This window comes from Salvelinus namaycush, chromosome 3 (assembly GCF_016432855.1).
Source record: "Salvelinus namaycush isolate Seneca chromosome 3, SaNama_1.0, whole genome shotgun sequence".
In the NCBI taxonomy this organism is placed as follows: Eukaryota; Metazoa; Chordata; class Actinopteri; order Salmoniformes; family Salmonidae; genus Salvelinus; species Salvelinus namaycush.
In genome coordinates this window covers 92002417-92017454 of record NC_052309.1, presented here as the reverse complement: position 1 = coordinate 92017454, position 15038 = coordinate 92002417, and the positions used below count along the sequence as shown (strand labels likewise).

Here is a 15038-nt window from a genome sequence, read left to right as displayed (position 1 = left end):
CCAAGTTATCATTGACTAGGTACTGGTAACCCGTGTATATAACCAAGTGATCATTGACTGGGTACTGGTAACCCGTGTATATAACCAAGTTATCATTGACTGGGTACTGGTACCCCGTGTATAACCAAGTTATCATTGACTGGGTACTGGTAACCCGTGTATATAACCAAGTTATCATTGACTGGGTACTGGTAACCCGTGTATAACCAAGTTATCATTGACTGGGTACTGGTAACCCGTGTATATAACCAAGTTATCATTGACTGGGTACTGGTAACCCGTGTATAACCAAGTTATCATTGACTGGGTACTGGTAACCTGTGTATATAACCAAGTTATCATTGACTGGGTACTGGTAACCCGTGTATAACCAAGTTATCATTGACTGGGTACTTGTAACCTGTGTATATAACCAAGTTATCATTGACTGGGTACTGGTAACCCGTGTATATAACCAAGTTATCATTGACTGCGTACTGGTAACCTGTGTATAACCAAGTTATCATTGACTGGGTACTGGTAACCCGTGTATATAACCAAGTTATCATTGACTGGGTACTGGTAACCCGTGTATATAACCAAGTTATCATTGACTAGGTACTGGTAACCCGTGTATATAGCCTAGTTATCATTGACTGGGTACTGGTAACCCGTGTATATAACCAAGTTATCATTGACTGGGTACTGGTAACCCGTGTATATAGCCTAGTTATCATTGACTGGGTACTGGTAACCCGTGTGTATAACCAAGTTATCATTGACTGGGTACTGGTAACCCGTGTATATAACCAAGTTATCGTTACTCATTGTATATTTATTCCTGTTATTATTTTTCTATTATTTTTCTCTCTGCATTGTTTGGAAGGGCCCATAAGCAAGTATTTCACTGTTAGTCTACACCTGTCGTTTACAAAATATGTGACAAATACAATTTGATTTGATTATAGGATATGTGACAGCATGGGCAGCACCATTGAGGATATCTCCATTTTAAAGTAGTCAATTTAATTTTTCTTCATTGGCTGATTGCTCCCAACTCATAGGAACCCCCACCCAGTTGACTACTTTAAGTGGTGGAAGCCCTCAATGGCAATGTCCATGCTAAAACGGGTTATATCCACGATGAGTCCTCTATCCGAGTGCTCTATCTATCTCTGGAAAACAGGCACAACTCCGATATAGTCGTTTTTGAAAGTTGGGTTTATTTTCGTGGACAGATTTTGGGCGGAGTAAAACCTCTTGCTTCGCATCTTCCCCTCTGGCGCTGCACATGCTAAAATATATTTTTGGCCACTACAGGCCTCTATCGTTCTCTATGCACCTGACCAATCAGAATCGAGCCGACGACAACATTGAATTTCGCTTTTAGCCAACTGGGACGGGAAATCCGAGTGACGCAACAAGCTGTCAGCTGTTCTTGTTTTGCTTCGGGTTTTTTCCCTTCTTCTTTCTCCAGAGTGTCTGGTCTCTTCTGCACTAAATAAGAACATTTATGGAACTCAGATTTGGATTCTAAAAACACCGGAAATAAGGAGTTCAAAACACTCTGGCCTATGATTTAGATCGGTTTATTGTTAAAAAGGCGATCGAGATTTCTTCTCAGCTGGATCCTCAATCCGACGCTATCGTGCCAAGAGGCAAAGCCGATCCCAGGCCTCTGATCCAGGGCGGAGGGAGGGAAAGAGGTCGCTGGGAATCGGGATGGAGACGGGAGAGGGAGCAGACGGTCCTAGCGGACCGGGTGAACCGGGAGCCGGGCCGGGGACGGAGCTGACAGGGCTTGGCTGCGCCTCTTTCAACCAAGACTCCACGTAAGCGCCTCCGAACCCGCTGCCTGTTGGGTTGGTTGCCTACAACAGAATGCTCTCTCAGCAATTGTCCTTGTCATTTCCTGTAAAATAATCTATCGATAAATACACCTTTCAGTATGATATCATGGTGATCTAAATCTAAAACATATTTCCCTTTCATTGTGAGGTCCTAAAATCCAAGTTAAATAGCCCATAGATGTTATAGAATTCTACATAGCGGCTACAGAATTCGCATGTGATGATCAGAGAGGGCAGTTCACAGTCCTCTGAACAAAACACACTAATTATGCTTAAACCCGAAACCACAGGATTTGTTCTAAAAACAAGCGACGGTTGACAACAGTGGATGGAACCGTTCTGGCGGCAGAACAACAGGACTTCATAAGCACTCCTGTTATACACACCAATGCCTATATAAATCTATTGATCTCTTTCTTAATGAGAGAGAGAGAGAGAGAGAGAGAGAGAGAGAGAGAGCGTGCGTGCGTGCGTTCCTTTGACTAATGTAAGCACTAACTGAGAATGCTTGAATCGCCTCAAGCTCAACTACTTTTGAACAAATGGCATCCTGTTCTCTGCACTAGTTTTGACCAGGGCCTATAGAGCACTACTGTATGTAGGGAATAGGGACAGTATCACTAGTTTTGACCAGGGCCTATAGAGCACTACTGTATGTAGGGAATAGGGACAGTATCACTAGTTTTGACCAGGGCCTATAGAGCACTACTGTATGTAGGGAATAGGGACAGTATCACTAGTTTTGACCAGGGCCTATAGAGCACTACTGTATGTAGGGAATAGGGACAGTATCACTCGTTTTGACCAGGGCCTATAGAGCACTACTGTATGTAGGGAATAGGGACAGTATCACTAGTTTTGACCAGGGCCTATAGAGCACTACTGTATGTAGGGAATAGGGACAGTATCACTAGTTTTGACCAGGGCCTATAGGGCACTACTGTATGTAGGGAATAGGGACAGTATCACTAGTTTTGACCAGGGCCTATAGAGCACTACTGTATGTAGGGAATAGGGACAGTATCACTAGTTTTGACCAGGGCCTATAGAGCACTACTGTATGTAGGGAATAGGGACAGTATCACTAGTTTTGACCAGGGCCTATAGAGCACTACTGTATGTAGGGAATAGGGACAGTATCACTAGTTTTGACCAGGGCCTATAGAGCACTACTGTATGTAGGGAATAGGGACAGTATCACTAGTTTTGACCAGGGCCTATAGAGTACTACTGTATGTAGGGAATAGGGACAGTATCACTAGTTTTGACCAGGGCCTATAGAGCACTACTGTATGTAGGGAATAGGGACAGTATCACTCGTTTTGACCAGGGCCTATAGAGCACTACTGTATGTAGGGAATAGGGACAGTATCACTAGTTTTGACCAGGGCCTATAGAGCACTACTGTATGTAGGGAATAGGGACAGTATCACTCGTTTTGACCAGGGCCTATAGAGCACTACTGTATGTAGGGAATAGGGACAGTATCACTAGTTTTGACCAGGGCCTATAGAGCACTACTGTATGTAGGGAATAGGGACAGTATCACTAGTTTTGACCAGGGCCTATAGAGCACTACTGTATGTAGGGAATAGGGACAGTATCACTAGTTTTGACCAGGGCCTATAGGGCACTACTGTATGTAGGGAATAGGGACAGTATATCTGGGACAGTGAATAACTTTCAGATCGCCTGCTCACCTGATATGAGGCTGACTGGCACTGTGGAGAAAATTTTCACAACCTGTCCATAGCTTCTGTCGTAGGCTCGGGTACTAGGTAACACACACACACACACACACACACACACACACACACACACACACACACACACACACACACACACACACACACACACACACACACACACACACACAAAAACACACACACACACACACACACACACACACACACACACACACACACACACACACACACACACACACACACACACACCTGTCCATAGATTCTGTCTTAGTTAGGTAACTGATAAAACACCTTGAGCAGGAGAGTACAGAGTAGACCTGTTGTCCTGTGGTGTTGGGTTTTGATCTGAACATATAACAGAGTAGACCTGTTGTCTTGTGTTGTTGGGATCTGAACATATAACAGAGTAGACCTGTGGTGTTGGGTTTGGATCTGAACATATAACAGAGTAGACCTGTTGTCCTGTGGTGTTGGGTTTGGATCTGAACATATAACAGAGTAGACCTGTTGTCCTGTGGTGTTGGGTTTGGATCTGAACATATAACAGAGTAGACCTGTTGTCCTGTGGTGTTGGGTTTGGATCTGAACATATAACAGAGTAGACCTGTTGTCCTGTGGTGTTGGGGTTTGGATCTGAACATAGAACAGAGTAGACCTGTTGTCCTGTGGTGTTGGGGTTTGGATCTGAACATATAACAGAGTAGACCTGTTGTCCTGTGTTGTTGGGTTTGGATCTGAACATATAACAGAGTAGACCTGTTGTCCTGTGTTGTTGGGTTTGGATCTGAACATATAACAGAGTAGACCTGTTGTCCTGTGTTGTTGGGTTTGGATCTGAACATATAACAGAGTAGACCTGTTGTCCTGTGGTGTTGGGTTTGGATCTGAACATATAACAGAGTAGACCTGTTGTCCTTTGGTGTTGGGATCTGAACCTGTTGTCCTGTGGTGTTGAGATCTGAACCTGTTGTCCTGTGTTGTTGGGATCTGAACCTGTTGTCCTGTGGTGTTGGGATCTGAACCTGTTGTCCTGTGGTGTTGGGTTGGGATCTGAACCTGTTGTCCTGTGGTGTTGGGATCTGAACCTGTTGTCCGGTGGTGTTGGGTTGGGATCTGAACCTGTTGTCCTGTGGTGTTGGGATCTGAACCTGTTGTCCTGTGTTGTTGGGATCTGAACCTGTTGTCATGTGGTGTTGGGTTTGGATCTGAACATATAACAGAGTAGACCTGTTGTCCTGTGGTGTTGGGATCTGAACCTGTTGTCCTGTGTTGTTGGGGTTTGGATCTGAACATATAACAGAGTAGACCTGTTGTCCTGTGGTGTTGGGTTTGGATCTGAACATATAACAGAGTAGACCTGTTGTCCTGTGGTGTTGGGTTTGGATCTGAACATATAACAGAGTAGACCTGTTGTCCTGTGGTGTTGGGATCTGAACCTGTTGTCCTGTGGTGTTGGGATCTGAACCTGTTGTCCTGTGTTGTTGGTGTTTGGATCTGAACATACAATTACTTTAACAACACACAGTTCATTTCATTTTTCCGGTGCAACTTTTGGCTACGTTTTCTTTCAAGATGCGATGGGCAATATATTATGTTGTTGATTGTGAGAAAATAAAAACTTAAAGTTTGACGTCTTTCCAATGTTCAAACGCTCTCCAAACGACATATTCCCAATGCATTTTGATACGTCGGCCAAAGGTGTGCGTTTTTTTTGCCATAGGCCTATGTAATACATAGCCTACAGTGGGGATCTGATTCACCAGAGATCTCACAATAAAAACAGCATTCAAAACAAAAACAAAGAAAGTCCAGGATAAAGATGAACAAGTATACATTTTAAACAAAGTCAGGAAACAATGCGTACCGGGAAGACGGAGAGCTTACTGTGGAATCTGTTTGTGGTCAAAAGTAAGATGGCAGACACTCTTTCTTTCTTTCAGCGATGATGATTGCAGGTTTTTTCCCGTTTCAGAGCAGGACCAGACATGTACAGCCCCATCCAGGGGAACAGACTAGTGGCTTTCAGAACATGTCCGATGGAAGAACTCAGTGAACTATATAAACACTCCAATGGCACCCTATTCCCTATATAGTGCACTAACCTATGGGCCCTGGGCAAAAGTAGTGCACTATTTAGGGTGCCAATTGGGACGTGCCCCTAGACACACCCTAGCTAGATGACTGTCCTCCCTGCTAGATGACTGTCCTCCCTGCTAGATGACTGTCCTCCCTGCTAGATGACTGTCCTCCCTGCTAGATGACTGTCCTCCCTGCTCGATGACTGTCCTCCCTGCTCGATGACTGTCCTCCCTGCTCGATGACTGTCCTCCCTGCTCGATGACTGTCCTCCCTGCTAGATGACTGTCCTCCCTGCTAGATGACTGTCCTCCCTGCTAGATGACTGTCCTCCCTGCTAGATGACTGTCCTCCCTGCTAGATGACTGTCCTCCCTGCTAGATGACTGTCCTCCCTGCTAGATGACTGTCCTCCCTGCTAGATGACTGTCCTCCCTGCTAGATGACTGTCATCCCTGCTAGATGACAATACTCAATACTCACTGGTTTACTCAATACTCACTGGTTTACTCAATACTCACTGGTTTACTCAATGGTTTACTCAATACTCACACTTAACCAAGGTACAGATGTCTGTTAGACCTGAGTTACTCAATTTCCTGTGTTTGTGTGGGCAGTTTAATATCAGTTCTTTCAGAAATGTTGCATCAGTTTAGAGAGAGAGAGAGAGAGAGAGACAGAGACTGAGACTGAGACTGAGACTTTGTATTTGGACTGGCTATGCAAAATGATAACTGAGCAAGTTCCATCACATCAGTACTCCATAGGCAATATCATGTTTAACTGAAAATAATATTTAAATCATGTAGTTTGGGGAAGTTCCCTCCTGTCCAGAATGGATGGAGAACACAGCATTTACATGAGGAAAGAGTCACACTTCCAACTTTCAAATTCTCTGTTTTTGTCCCTTTTATCAAAAAGTCTTTGCAGCAAACTTGAAAACAAAGTAAATGTTTATTGTTCTGGAATCCCCAAAATAAACCGTGTCTATAAAAGCATTGAGAGGAAAGTCTGGTGAGATGAGTCACACTTCATTGACTTGTTTTTACCGTAACAAATTCAATGTGTTTTTTAAATTATCTACGTGTGTGTGGTGTGTGTGTGTGTACTCTGGTGTGCATGAAGAAACTAGTCACACATTAGTCCCGTTGACTTATAATATTCTACATGTGTTTATCAACCTCTTTTCAACCTCTGTATGTGTTGTTGTTGTTCCCAGGTCATTGGCGGTGGGAACCAAGACAGGCTATAAGCTGTTCTCTGTGACCTCAGTGGACAAACTGGACTGCATCTACGAGAGCGGTTAGTATAGCCCTGTCCCAAACACACCCCTAGAACCTTCCCCTAGACCCCGTCCCAAACACACCTCTAGACCCTTCCCTTAGACCCCGTCCCAAACAACCCCCTAGGCCCTTCCCTTAGACCCCGTCCCAAACACACCCCCTAGACCCTTCCCCTAGACCCCGTCCCAAACACACCCCCTAGACCCTTCCCCTAGACCCTGTCCCAAACACACCCCCTAGACCCTTCCCCTAGACCCCGTCCCAAACACACCCCCTAGACCCTTCCCTTAGACCCTGTCCCAAACACACCCCCTAGACCCTTCCCCTAGACCCCGTCCCAAACAACCACCTAGACCCTTCCCTTAGACCCCGTCCCAAACACACCCCCTAGACCCTTCCCTAGACCCCGTCCCAAACACACCCCCTAGACCCTTCCCTTAGACCCCGTCCCAAACACACCCCTAGACCCTTCCCCTAGACCCCGTCCCAAACACACCCCTAGACCCTTCCCTTAGACCCCGTCCCAAACACACCCCTAGACCCTTCCCCTAGACCCCGTCCCAAACACACCCCTAGACCCTTCCCTTAGACCCCGTCCCAAACAACCCCCTAGACCCTTCCCTTAGACCCCGTCCCAAACACACCCCCTAGACCCTTCCCTTAGACCCCGTCCCAAACACACCCCTAGACCCTTCCCCTAGACCCTGTCCCAAACACACCCCCTAGACCCTTCCCTTAGACCCCGTCCCAAACAACCCCCTAGACCCTTCCCTTAGACCCCGTCCCAAACACACCCCCTAGACCCTTCCCTTAGACCCCGTCCCAAACACACCCCTAGACCCTTCCCTTAGACCCCGTCCCAAACACACCCCCTAGACCCTTCCCCTAGAACCCGTCCCAAACAACCCCTAGACCCTTCCCCTAGACCCTGTCCCAAACACCCCCCCTAGACCCTTCCCTTAGACCCCGTCCCAAACACACCCCTAGACCCTTCCCTTAGACCCCGTCCCAAACAAACCCCTTCGCCTAGAACCCGTCCCAAACACACCCCTAGACCCTTCCCCTGGAATAGACTTAGTTCCAACACCTCTGCCTCTCTCTGATAGGCTGCTTGTACTCCTCTGCCTGTACTCCTCTGCCTCTCTCTGATAGGCTGCCTGTACTCCTCTACCTCTCTCTGATAGGCTGCCTGTACTCCTCTACCTCTCTCTGATAGGCTGCCTGTACTCCTCTACCTCTCTCTGATAGGCTGCCTGTACTCCTCTACCTCTCTCTGATAGGCTGCCTGTACTCTATGACTCCTATACCAGAGCTTTATATTGGGATGTGATATTATCTCCCTTCCAGACTCATACAGGACTCTGCTCTGCCAAGCTGTAGCATTGTTCAGCCCATACAGGACTCTGCTCTGCCAAGCTGTAGCGTTGTTCAGCCCATACAGGACTCTGCTCTGCCAAGCTGTAGCGTTGTTCAGCCCATACAGGACTCTGCTCTGCCAAGCTGTAGCGTTGTTCAGCCCATACAGGACTCTGCTCTGCCAAGCTGTAGCATTGTTCAGCCCATACAGGACTCTGCTCTGCCAAGCTGTAGCATTGTTCAGCCCATACAGGACTCTGCTCTGCCAAGCTGTAGCGTTGTTCAGCCCATACAGGACTCTGCTCTGCCAAGCTGTAGCGTTGTTCAGCCCATACAGGACTCTGCTCTGCCAAGCTGTAGCGTTGTTCAGCCCATACAGGACTCTGCTCTGCCAAGCTGTAGCATTGTTCAGCCCATACAGAGGATCTCATTCTAGTTGTGTTGTCCAGCCTCTCTCTGGGCATTAGTGTCAGTTACAGGGAAATTACTTGGCAGTCCTCTTCCAGGGACGGGTAATTCTCTGTTAGTCTACTTCCTTGTTGTGAGTCACTGGCTGTGTTCCAAATACACAGAGCCCTATGGCTACTAGTCAAAAGTAAATAGGCAATAGGGTGTAATTTGTGTTGCAGACACTGTGTGTAGACTGATAAATGGTTGACATACACAAGTAGATGGATAACTTCACTAGCCACCAGTCTCTGGTCATTTACTGCTCAGTTCATTATTACTGGCAGACAGACACAGTGATACAGTGTGGTGTGGAGATAGAAACCAACCATGGCAGGGCACTAATACCAGGCTACCTCAGCCCCCCAAGACACTAATACCAGGCTACCTCAGCCCCCCAGGACACTAATACCAGGCTACCTCACTCTCCCAGGACACTAATACCAGGCTACCTCAGCCCCCCAGGACACTAATACCAGGCTACCTCAGCCGCCCCAGGACACTAATACCAGGCTACCTCACTCTCCCAGGACACTAATACCAGGCTACCTCAGCCGCCCCAGGACACTAATACCAGGCTACCTCACTCTCACAGGACACTAATACCAGGCTACCTCACTCTCACAGGACACTAATACCAGGCTACCTCAGCCTCCCAGGACACTAATACCAGGCTACCTCAGCCCCCCAGGACACTAATACCAGGCTACCTCAGACCCCCAAGACACTAATACCAGGTTACCTCAGCCCCCCAGGACACTAATACCAGGTTACCTCAGCCCCCCAAGACACTAATACCAGGCTACCTCAGCCCCCCAGGACACTAATACCAGGCTACCTCAGCCCCCCAAGACACTAATACCAGGTTACCTCAGCCCCCCAGGACACTAATACCAGGCTACCTCAGACCCCCAAGACACTAATACCAGGTTACCTCAGACCCCCAGGACACTAATACCAGGTTACCTCAGCTCCCCAAGACACTAATACCAAGCTACCTCAGCCCCCCAAGACACTAATACCAAGCTACCTCAGCTCCCCAAGACACTAATACCAAGCTACCTCAGCCCCCCAAGACACTAATACCAAGCTACCTCAGCTCCCCAAGACACTAATACCAAGCTACCTCAGCCCCCCAAGACACTAATACCAAGCTACCTCAGCTCCCCAAGACACTAATACCAAGCTACCTCAGCCCCCCAGGACACCAATACCAAGCTACCTCAGCCCCCCCAGGACACTAATACCAAGCTACCTCAGCCTCCCCAGGACACTAATACCAAGCTACCTCAGACCCCCAGGACACTAATACCAGGCTACCTCAGCCCCCCAGGACACTAATACCAGGTTACCTCAGCCCCCCAAGACACTAATACCAAGCTACCTCAGCCCCCCAAGACACCAATACCAAGCTACCTCAGCCCCCCAAGACACTAATACCAAGCTACCTCAGCTCCCCAGGACACTAATACCAAGCTACCTCAGCCCCCCAGGACACCAATACCAGGCTACCTCAGCCCCCCCAGGACACTAATACCAGGCTACCTCAACCCCCCAGGACACTCATGCCCATACCATGCTTACCCCTGTGTTCCCCTGCTCTCCCCCATCAGAGACCCCAGACGTGTACATCGTGGAGCGGTTGTTCTCCAGCAGTCTGGTGGTGGTGGTCAGTCTCTCCATACGCAGACGGATGAACGTCTACCACTTCAAGAAGGGAACGGAGATCTGCAACTACAGCTACAGTAACAACATCCTCTCTGTCAGACTCAACAGACAGGTAACAGAAATACAGTAACAACATCCTCTCTGTCAGACTCAACAGACAGGTAACAGAAATACAGTAACAACATCCTCTCTGTCAGACTCAACAGACAGGTAACAGAAATACAGTAACAACGTCCTCTCTGTCAGACTCAACAGACAGGTAACAGAAATACAGTAACAACGTCCTCTCTGTCAGACTCAACAGACAGGTAACAGAAATACAGTAACAACGTCCTCTCTGTCAGACTCAACAGACAGGTAACAGAAATACAGTAACAACGTCCTCTCTGTCAGACTCAACAGACAGGTAACAGAAATACAGTAACAACATCCTCTCTGTCAGACTCAACAGACAGGTAACAGAAATACAGTAACAACGTCCTCTCTGTCAGACTCAACAGACAGGTAACAGAAATACAGTAACAACATCCTCTCTGTCAGACTCAACAGACAGGTAACAGAAATACAGTAACAACGTCCTCTCTGTCAGACTCAACAGACAGGTAACAGAAATACAGTAACAACGTCCTCTCTGTCAGACTCAACAGACAGGTAACAGAAATACAGTAACAACGTCCTCTCTGTCAGACTCAACAGACAGGTAACAGAAATACAGTAACAACGTCCTCTCTGTCAGACTCAACAGACAGGTAACAGAAATACAGTAACAACATCCTCTCTGTCAGACTCAACAGACAGGTAACAGAAATACAGTAACAACATCCTCTCTGTCAGACTCAACAGACAGGTAACAGAAATACAGTAACAACGTCCTCTCTGTCAGACTCAACAGACAGGTAACAGAAATACAGTAACAACAGCAGAGACATACATATAGAGACCAGGTAGAGACGTTGTTGCTCAGTAAGAGACATACATATAGAGACCAGGTAGAGACGTTGTTGTTCAGTAAGAGACATACATATAGAGACCAGGTAGAGACGTTGTTGTTCAGTAAGAGACATACATATAGAGACCAGGTAGAGACGTTGTTGTTCAGTAAGAGACATACATATAGAGACCAGGTAGAGACGTTGTTGTCCAGTAAGAGACATACATATAGAGACCAGGTAGAGACCTTATTGTTCAGTAAGAGACATACATATAGAGACCAGGTAGAGACGTTGTTGTTCAGTAAGAGACATACATATAGAGACCACGTAGAGATGTTGTTGTTCAGTAAGAGACATACATATAGAGACCACGTAGAGATGTTGTTGTTCAGTAAGAGACATACATATAGAGACTACGTAGAGACGTTGTTGTTCAGTAAGAGACATACATATAGAGACCAGGTAGAGACCTTGTTGTTCAGTAAGAGACATACATACAGAGACCAGGTAGAGACGTTGTTGTTCAGTAAGAGACATACATATAGAGACCAGGTAGAGACGTTGTTGCTCAGTAAGAGACATACATATAGAGACCAGGTAGAGACGTTGTTGTTCAGTAAGAGACATACATATAGAGACCAGGTAGAGACCTTGTTGTTCAGTAAGAGACATACATATAGAGACCAGGTAGAGACGCTGTTGTTCAGTAAGAGACATACATATAGAGACCACGTAGAGACGTTGTTGTTCAGTAAGAGACATACATATAGAGACCACGTAGAGACGTTGTTGTTCAGTAAGAGACATACATATAGAGACCACGTAGAGACGTTGTTGTTCAGTAAGAGACATACATATAGAGACCAGGTAGAGACGTTGTTGTTCAGTAAGAGACATACATATAGAGACCAGGTAGAGACATACATATAGAGACCAGGTAGAGACGTTGTTGTCCAGTAAGAGACATACATATAGAGACCAGGTAGAGACCTTATTGTTCAGTAAGAGACATACATATAGAGACCAGGTAGAGACGTTGTTGTTCAGTAAGAGACATACATATAGAGACCACTTAGAGATGTTGTTGTTCAGTAAGAGACATACATATAGAGACCACGTAGAGATGTTGTTGTTCAGTAAGAGACATACATATAGAGACCAGGTAGAGACGTTGTTGTTCAGTAAGAGACATACATATAGAGACCAGGTAGAGACCTTGTTGTTCAGTAAGAGACATACATATAGAGACCACGTAGAGACGTTGTTGTTCAGTAAGAGACATACATATAGAGACCAGGTAGAGACCTTGTTGTTCAGTAAGAGACATACATATAGAGACCAGGTAGAGACCTTGTTGTTCAGTAAGAGACATACATATAGAGACCAGGTAGAGACGTTGTTGTCCAGTAAGAGACATACATATAGAGACCAGGTAGAGACGTTGTTGTTCAGTAAGAGACATACATATAGAGACCAGGTAGAGATGTTGTTGTTCAGTAAGAGACATACATATAGAGACCAGGTAGAGACATACATATAGAGACCAGGTAGAGACGTTGTTGTTCAGTAAGAGACATACATATAGAGACCAGGTAGAGACCTTGTTGTTCAGTAAGAGACATACATATAGAGACAAGGTAGAGACGTTGTTGTTCAGTAAGAGACATACATATAGAGACCAGGTAGAGACATACATACAGAGACCAGGTAGAGACGTTGTTGTTCAGTAAGAGACCAGGTAGAGACATACATATAGAGACCAGGTAGAGACATACATACAGAGACCAGGTAGAGACGTTGTTGTCCAGTAAGAGACATACATATAGAGACCACGTAGAGATGTTGTTGTTCAGTAAGAGACATACATATAGAGACCAGGTAGAGACGTTGTTGTTCAGTAAGAGACATACATATAGAGACCAGGTAGAGACGTTGTTGTTCAGTAAGAGACATACATATAGAGACCAGGTAGAGACGTTGTTGTTCAGTAAGAGACATACATATAGAGACCAGGTAGAGACATACATATAGAGACCAGGTAGAGACATACATATAGAGACGTTGTTGTTCAGTAAGAGACATACATATAGAGACCAGGTAGAGACGTTGTTGTTCAGTAAGAGACATACATATAGAGACCAGGTAGAGACGTTGTTGTTCAGTAAGAGACATACATATAGAGACCACGTAGAGATGTTGTTGTTCAGTAAGAGACATACATATAGAGACCACGTAGAGATGATGTTGTTCAGTAAGAGACATACATATAGAGACCAGGTAGAGACATACATACAGAGACCAGGTAGAGACGTTGTTGTTCAGTAAGAGACATACATATAGAGACCAGGTAGAGATGTTGTTGTTCAGTAAGAGACATACATATAGAGACCAGGTAGAGACGTTGTTGTTCAGTAAGAGACATACATATAGAGACCAGGTAGAGACGTTGTTGTTCAGTAAGAGACATACATATAGAGACCAGGTAGAGACGTTGTTGTTCAGTAAGAGACATACATATAGAGACCAGGTAGAGACCTTGTTGTTCAGTAAGAGACATACATATAGAGACCAGGTAGAGACGTTGTTGTCCAGTAAGAGACATACATATAGAGACCAGGTAGAGACGTTGTTGTTCAGTAAGAGACATACATATAGAGACCAGGTAGAGATGTTGTTGTTCAGTAAGAGACATACATATAGAGACCAGGTAGAGACATACATATAGAGACCAGGTAGAGACGTTGTTGTTCAGTAAGAGACATACATATAGAGACCAGGTAGAGACCTTGTTGTTCAGTAAGAGACATACATATAGAGACCAGGTAGAGACGTTGTTGTTCAGTAAGAGACATACATATAGAGACCAGGTAGAGACATACATACAGAGACCAGGTAGAGACGTTGTTGTTCAGTAAGAGACCAGGTAGAGACATACATATAGAGACCAGGTAGAGACATACATACAGAGACCAGGTAGAGACGTTGTTGTCCAGTAAGAGACATACATATAGAGACCAGGTAGAGACGTTGTTGTTTAGTAAGAGACATACATATAGAGACCAGGTAGAGACGTTGTTGTTCAGTAAGAGACATACATATAGAGACCAGGTAGAGACGTTGTTGTTCAGTAAGAGACATACATATAGAGACCAGGTAGAGACGTTGTTGTTCAGTAAGAGACATACATATAGAGACCAGGTAGAGACGTACATATAGAGACCAGGTAGAGACGTTGTTGTTCAGTAAGAGACATACATATAGAGACCAGGTAGAGACGTTGTTGTTCAGTAAGAGACATACATATAGAGACCAGGTAGAGACCTTGTTGTTCAGTAAGAGACATACATATAGAGACCAGGTAGAGATGTTGTTGTTCAGTAAGAGACATACATATAGAGACCAGGTAGAGACGTTGTTGTTCAGTAAGAGACATACATATAGAGACCAGGTAGAGACGTTGTTCAGTAAGAGACATACATATAGAGACCAGGTAGAGACGTTGTTGTCCAGTAAGAGACATACATATAGAGACCAGGTAGAGACGTTGTTGTTCAGTAAGAGACATACATATAGAGACCAGGTAGAGACGTTGTTGTTCAGTAAGAGACATACATATAGAGACCAGGTAGAGACCTTGTTGTTCAGTAAGAGACATACATATAGAGACCAGGTAGAGACGTTGTTGTCCAGTAAGAGACATACATATAGAGACCAGGTAGAGACGTTGTTGTTCAGTAAGAGA

General features: G+C 45.5%; 1 protein-coding gene across 3 annotated transcripts in view; it reads left to right on the top strand.

The window, feature by feature from the left end:
• wipi1 (WD repeat domain, phosphoinositide interacting 1) overlaps window positions 1-15038 on the top strand; it is a 47555-nt gene that overhangs the window by 6656 nt on the left and 25861 nt on the right. The window contains exons 1-4 of one of the 3 annotated variants that reach the window (XM_038987452.1): window positions 1089-1811; window positions 6830-6912; window positions 10310-10450; window positions 11235-11260. In XM_038987452.1, coding sequence (XP_038843380.1) covers window positions 1702-1811; window positions 6830-6912; window positions 10310-10450; window positions 11235-11260 — 360 coding nt within the window. In that variant the 5' untranslated portion in view covers window positions 1089-1701. Of the gene's footprint in view, window positions 1-1088; window positions 1812-6829; window positions 6913-10309; window positions 10477-11234; window positions 11261-15038 lie in introns of those variants that run through there. The other 2 variants (XM_038987443.1, XM_038987459.1) reach the window with 2 other exon arrangements.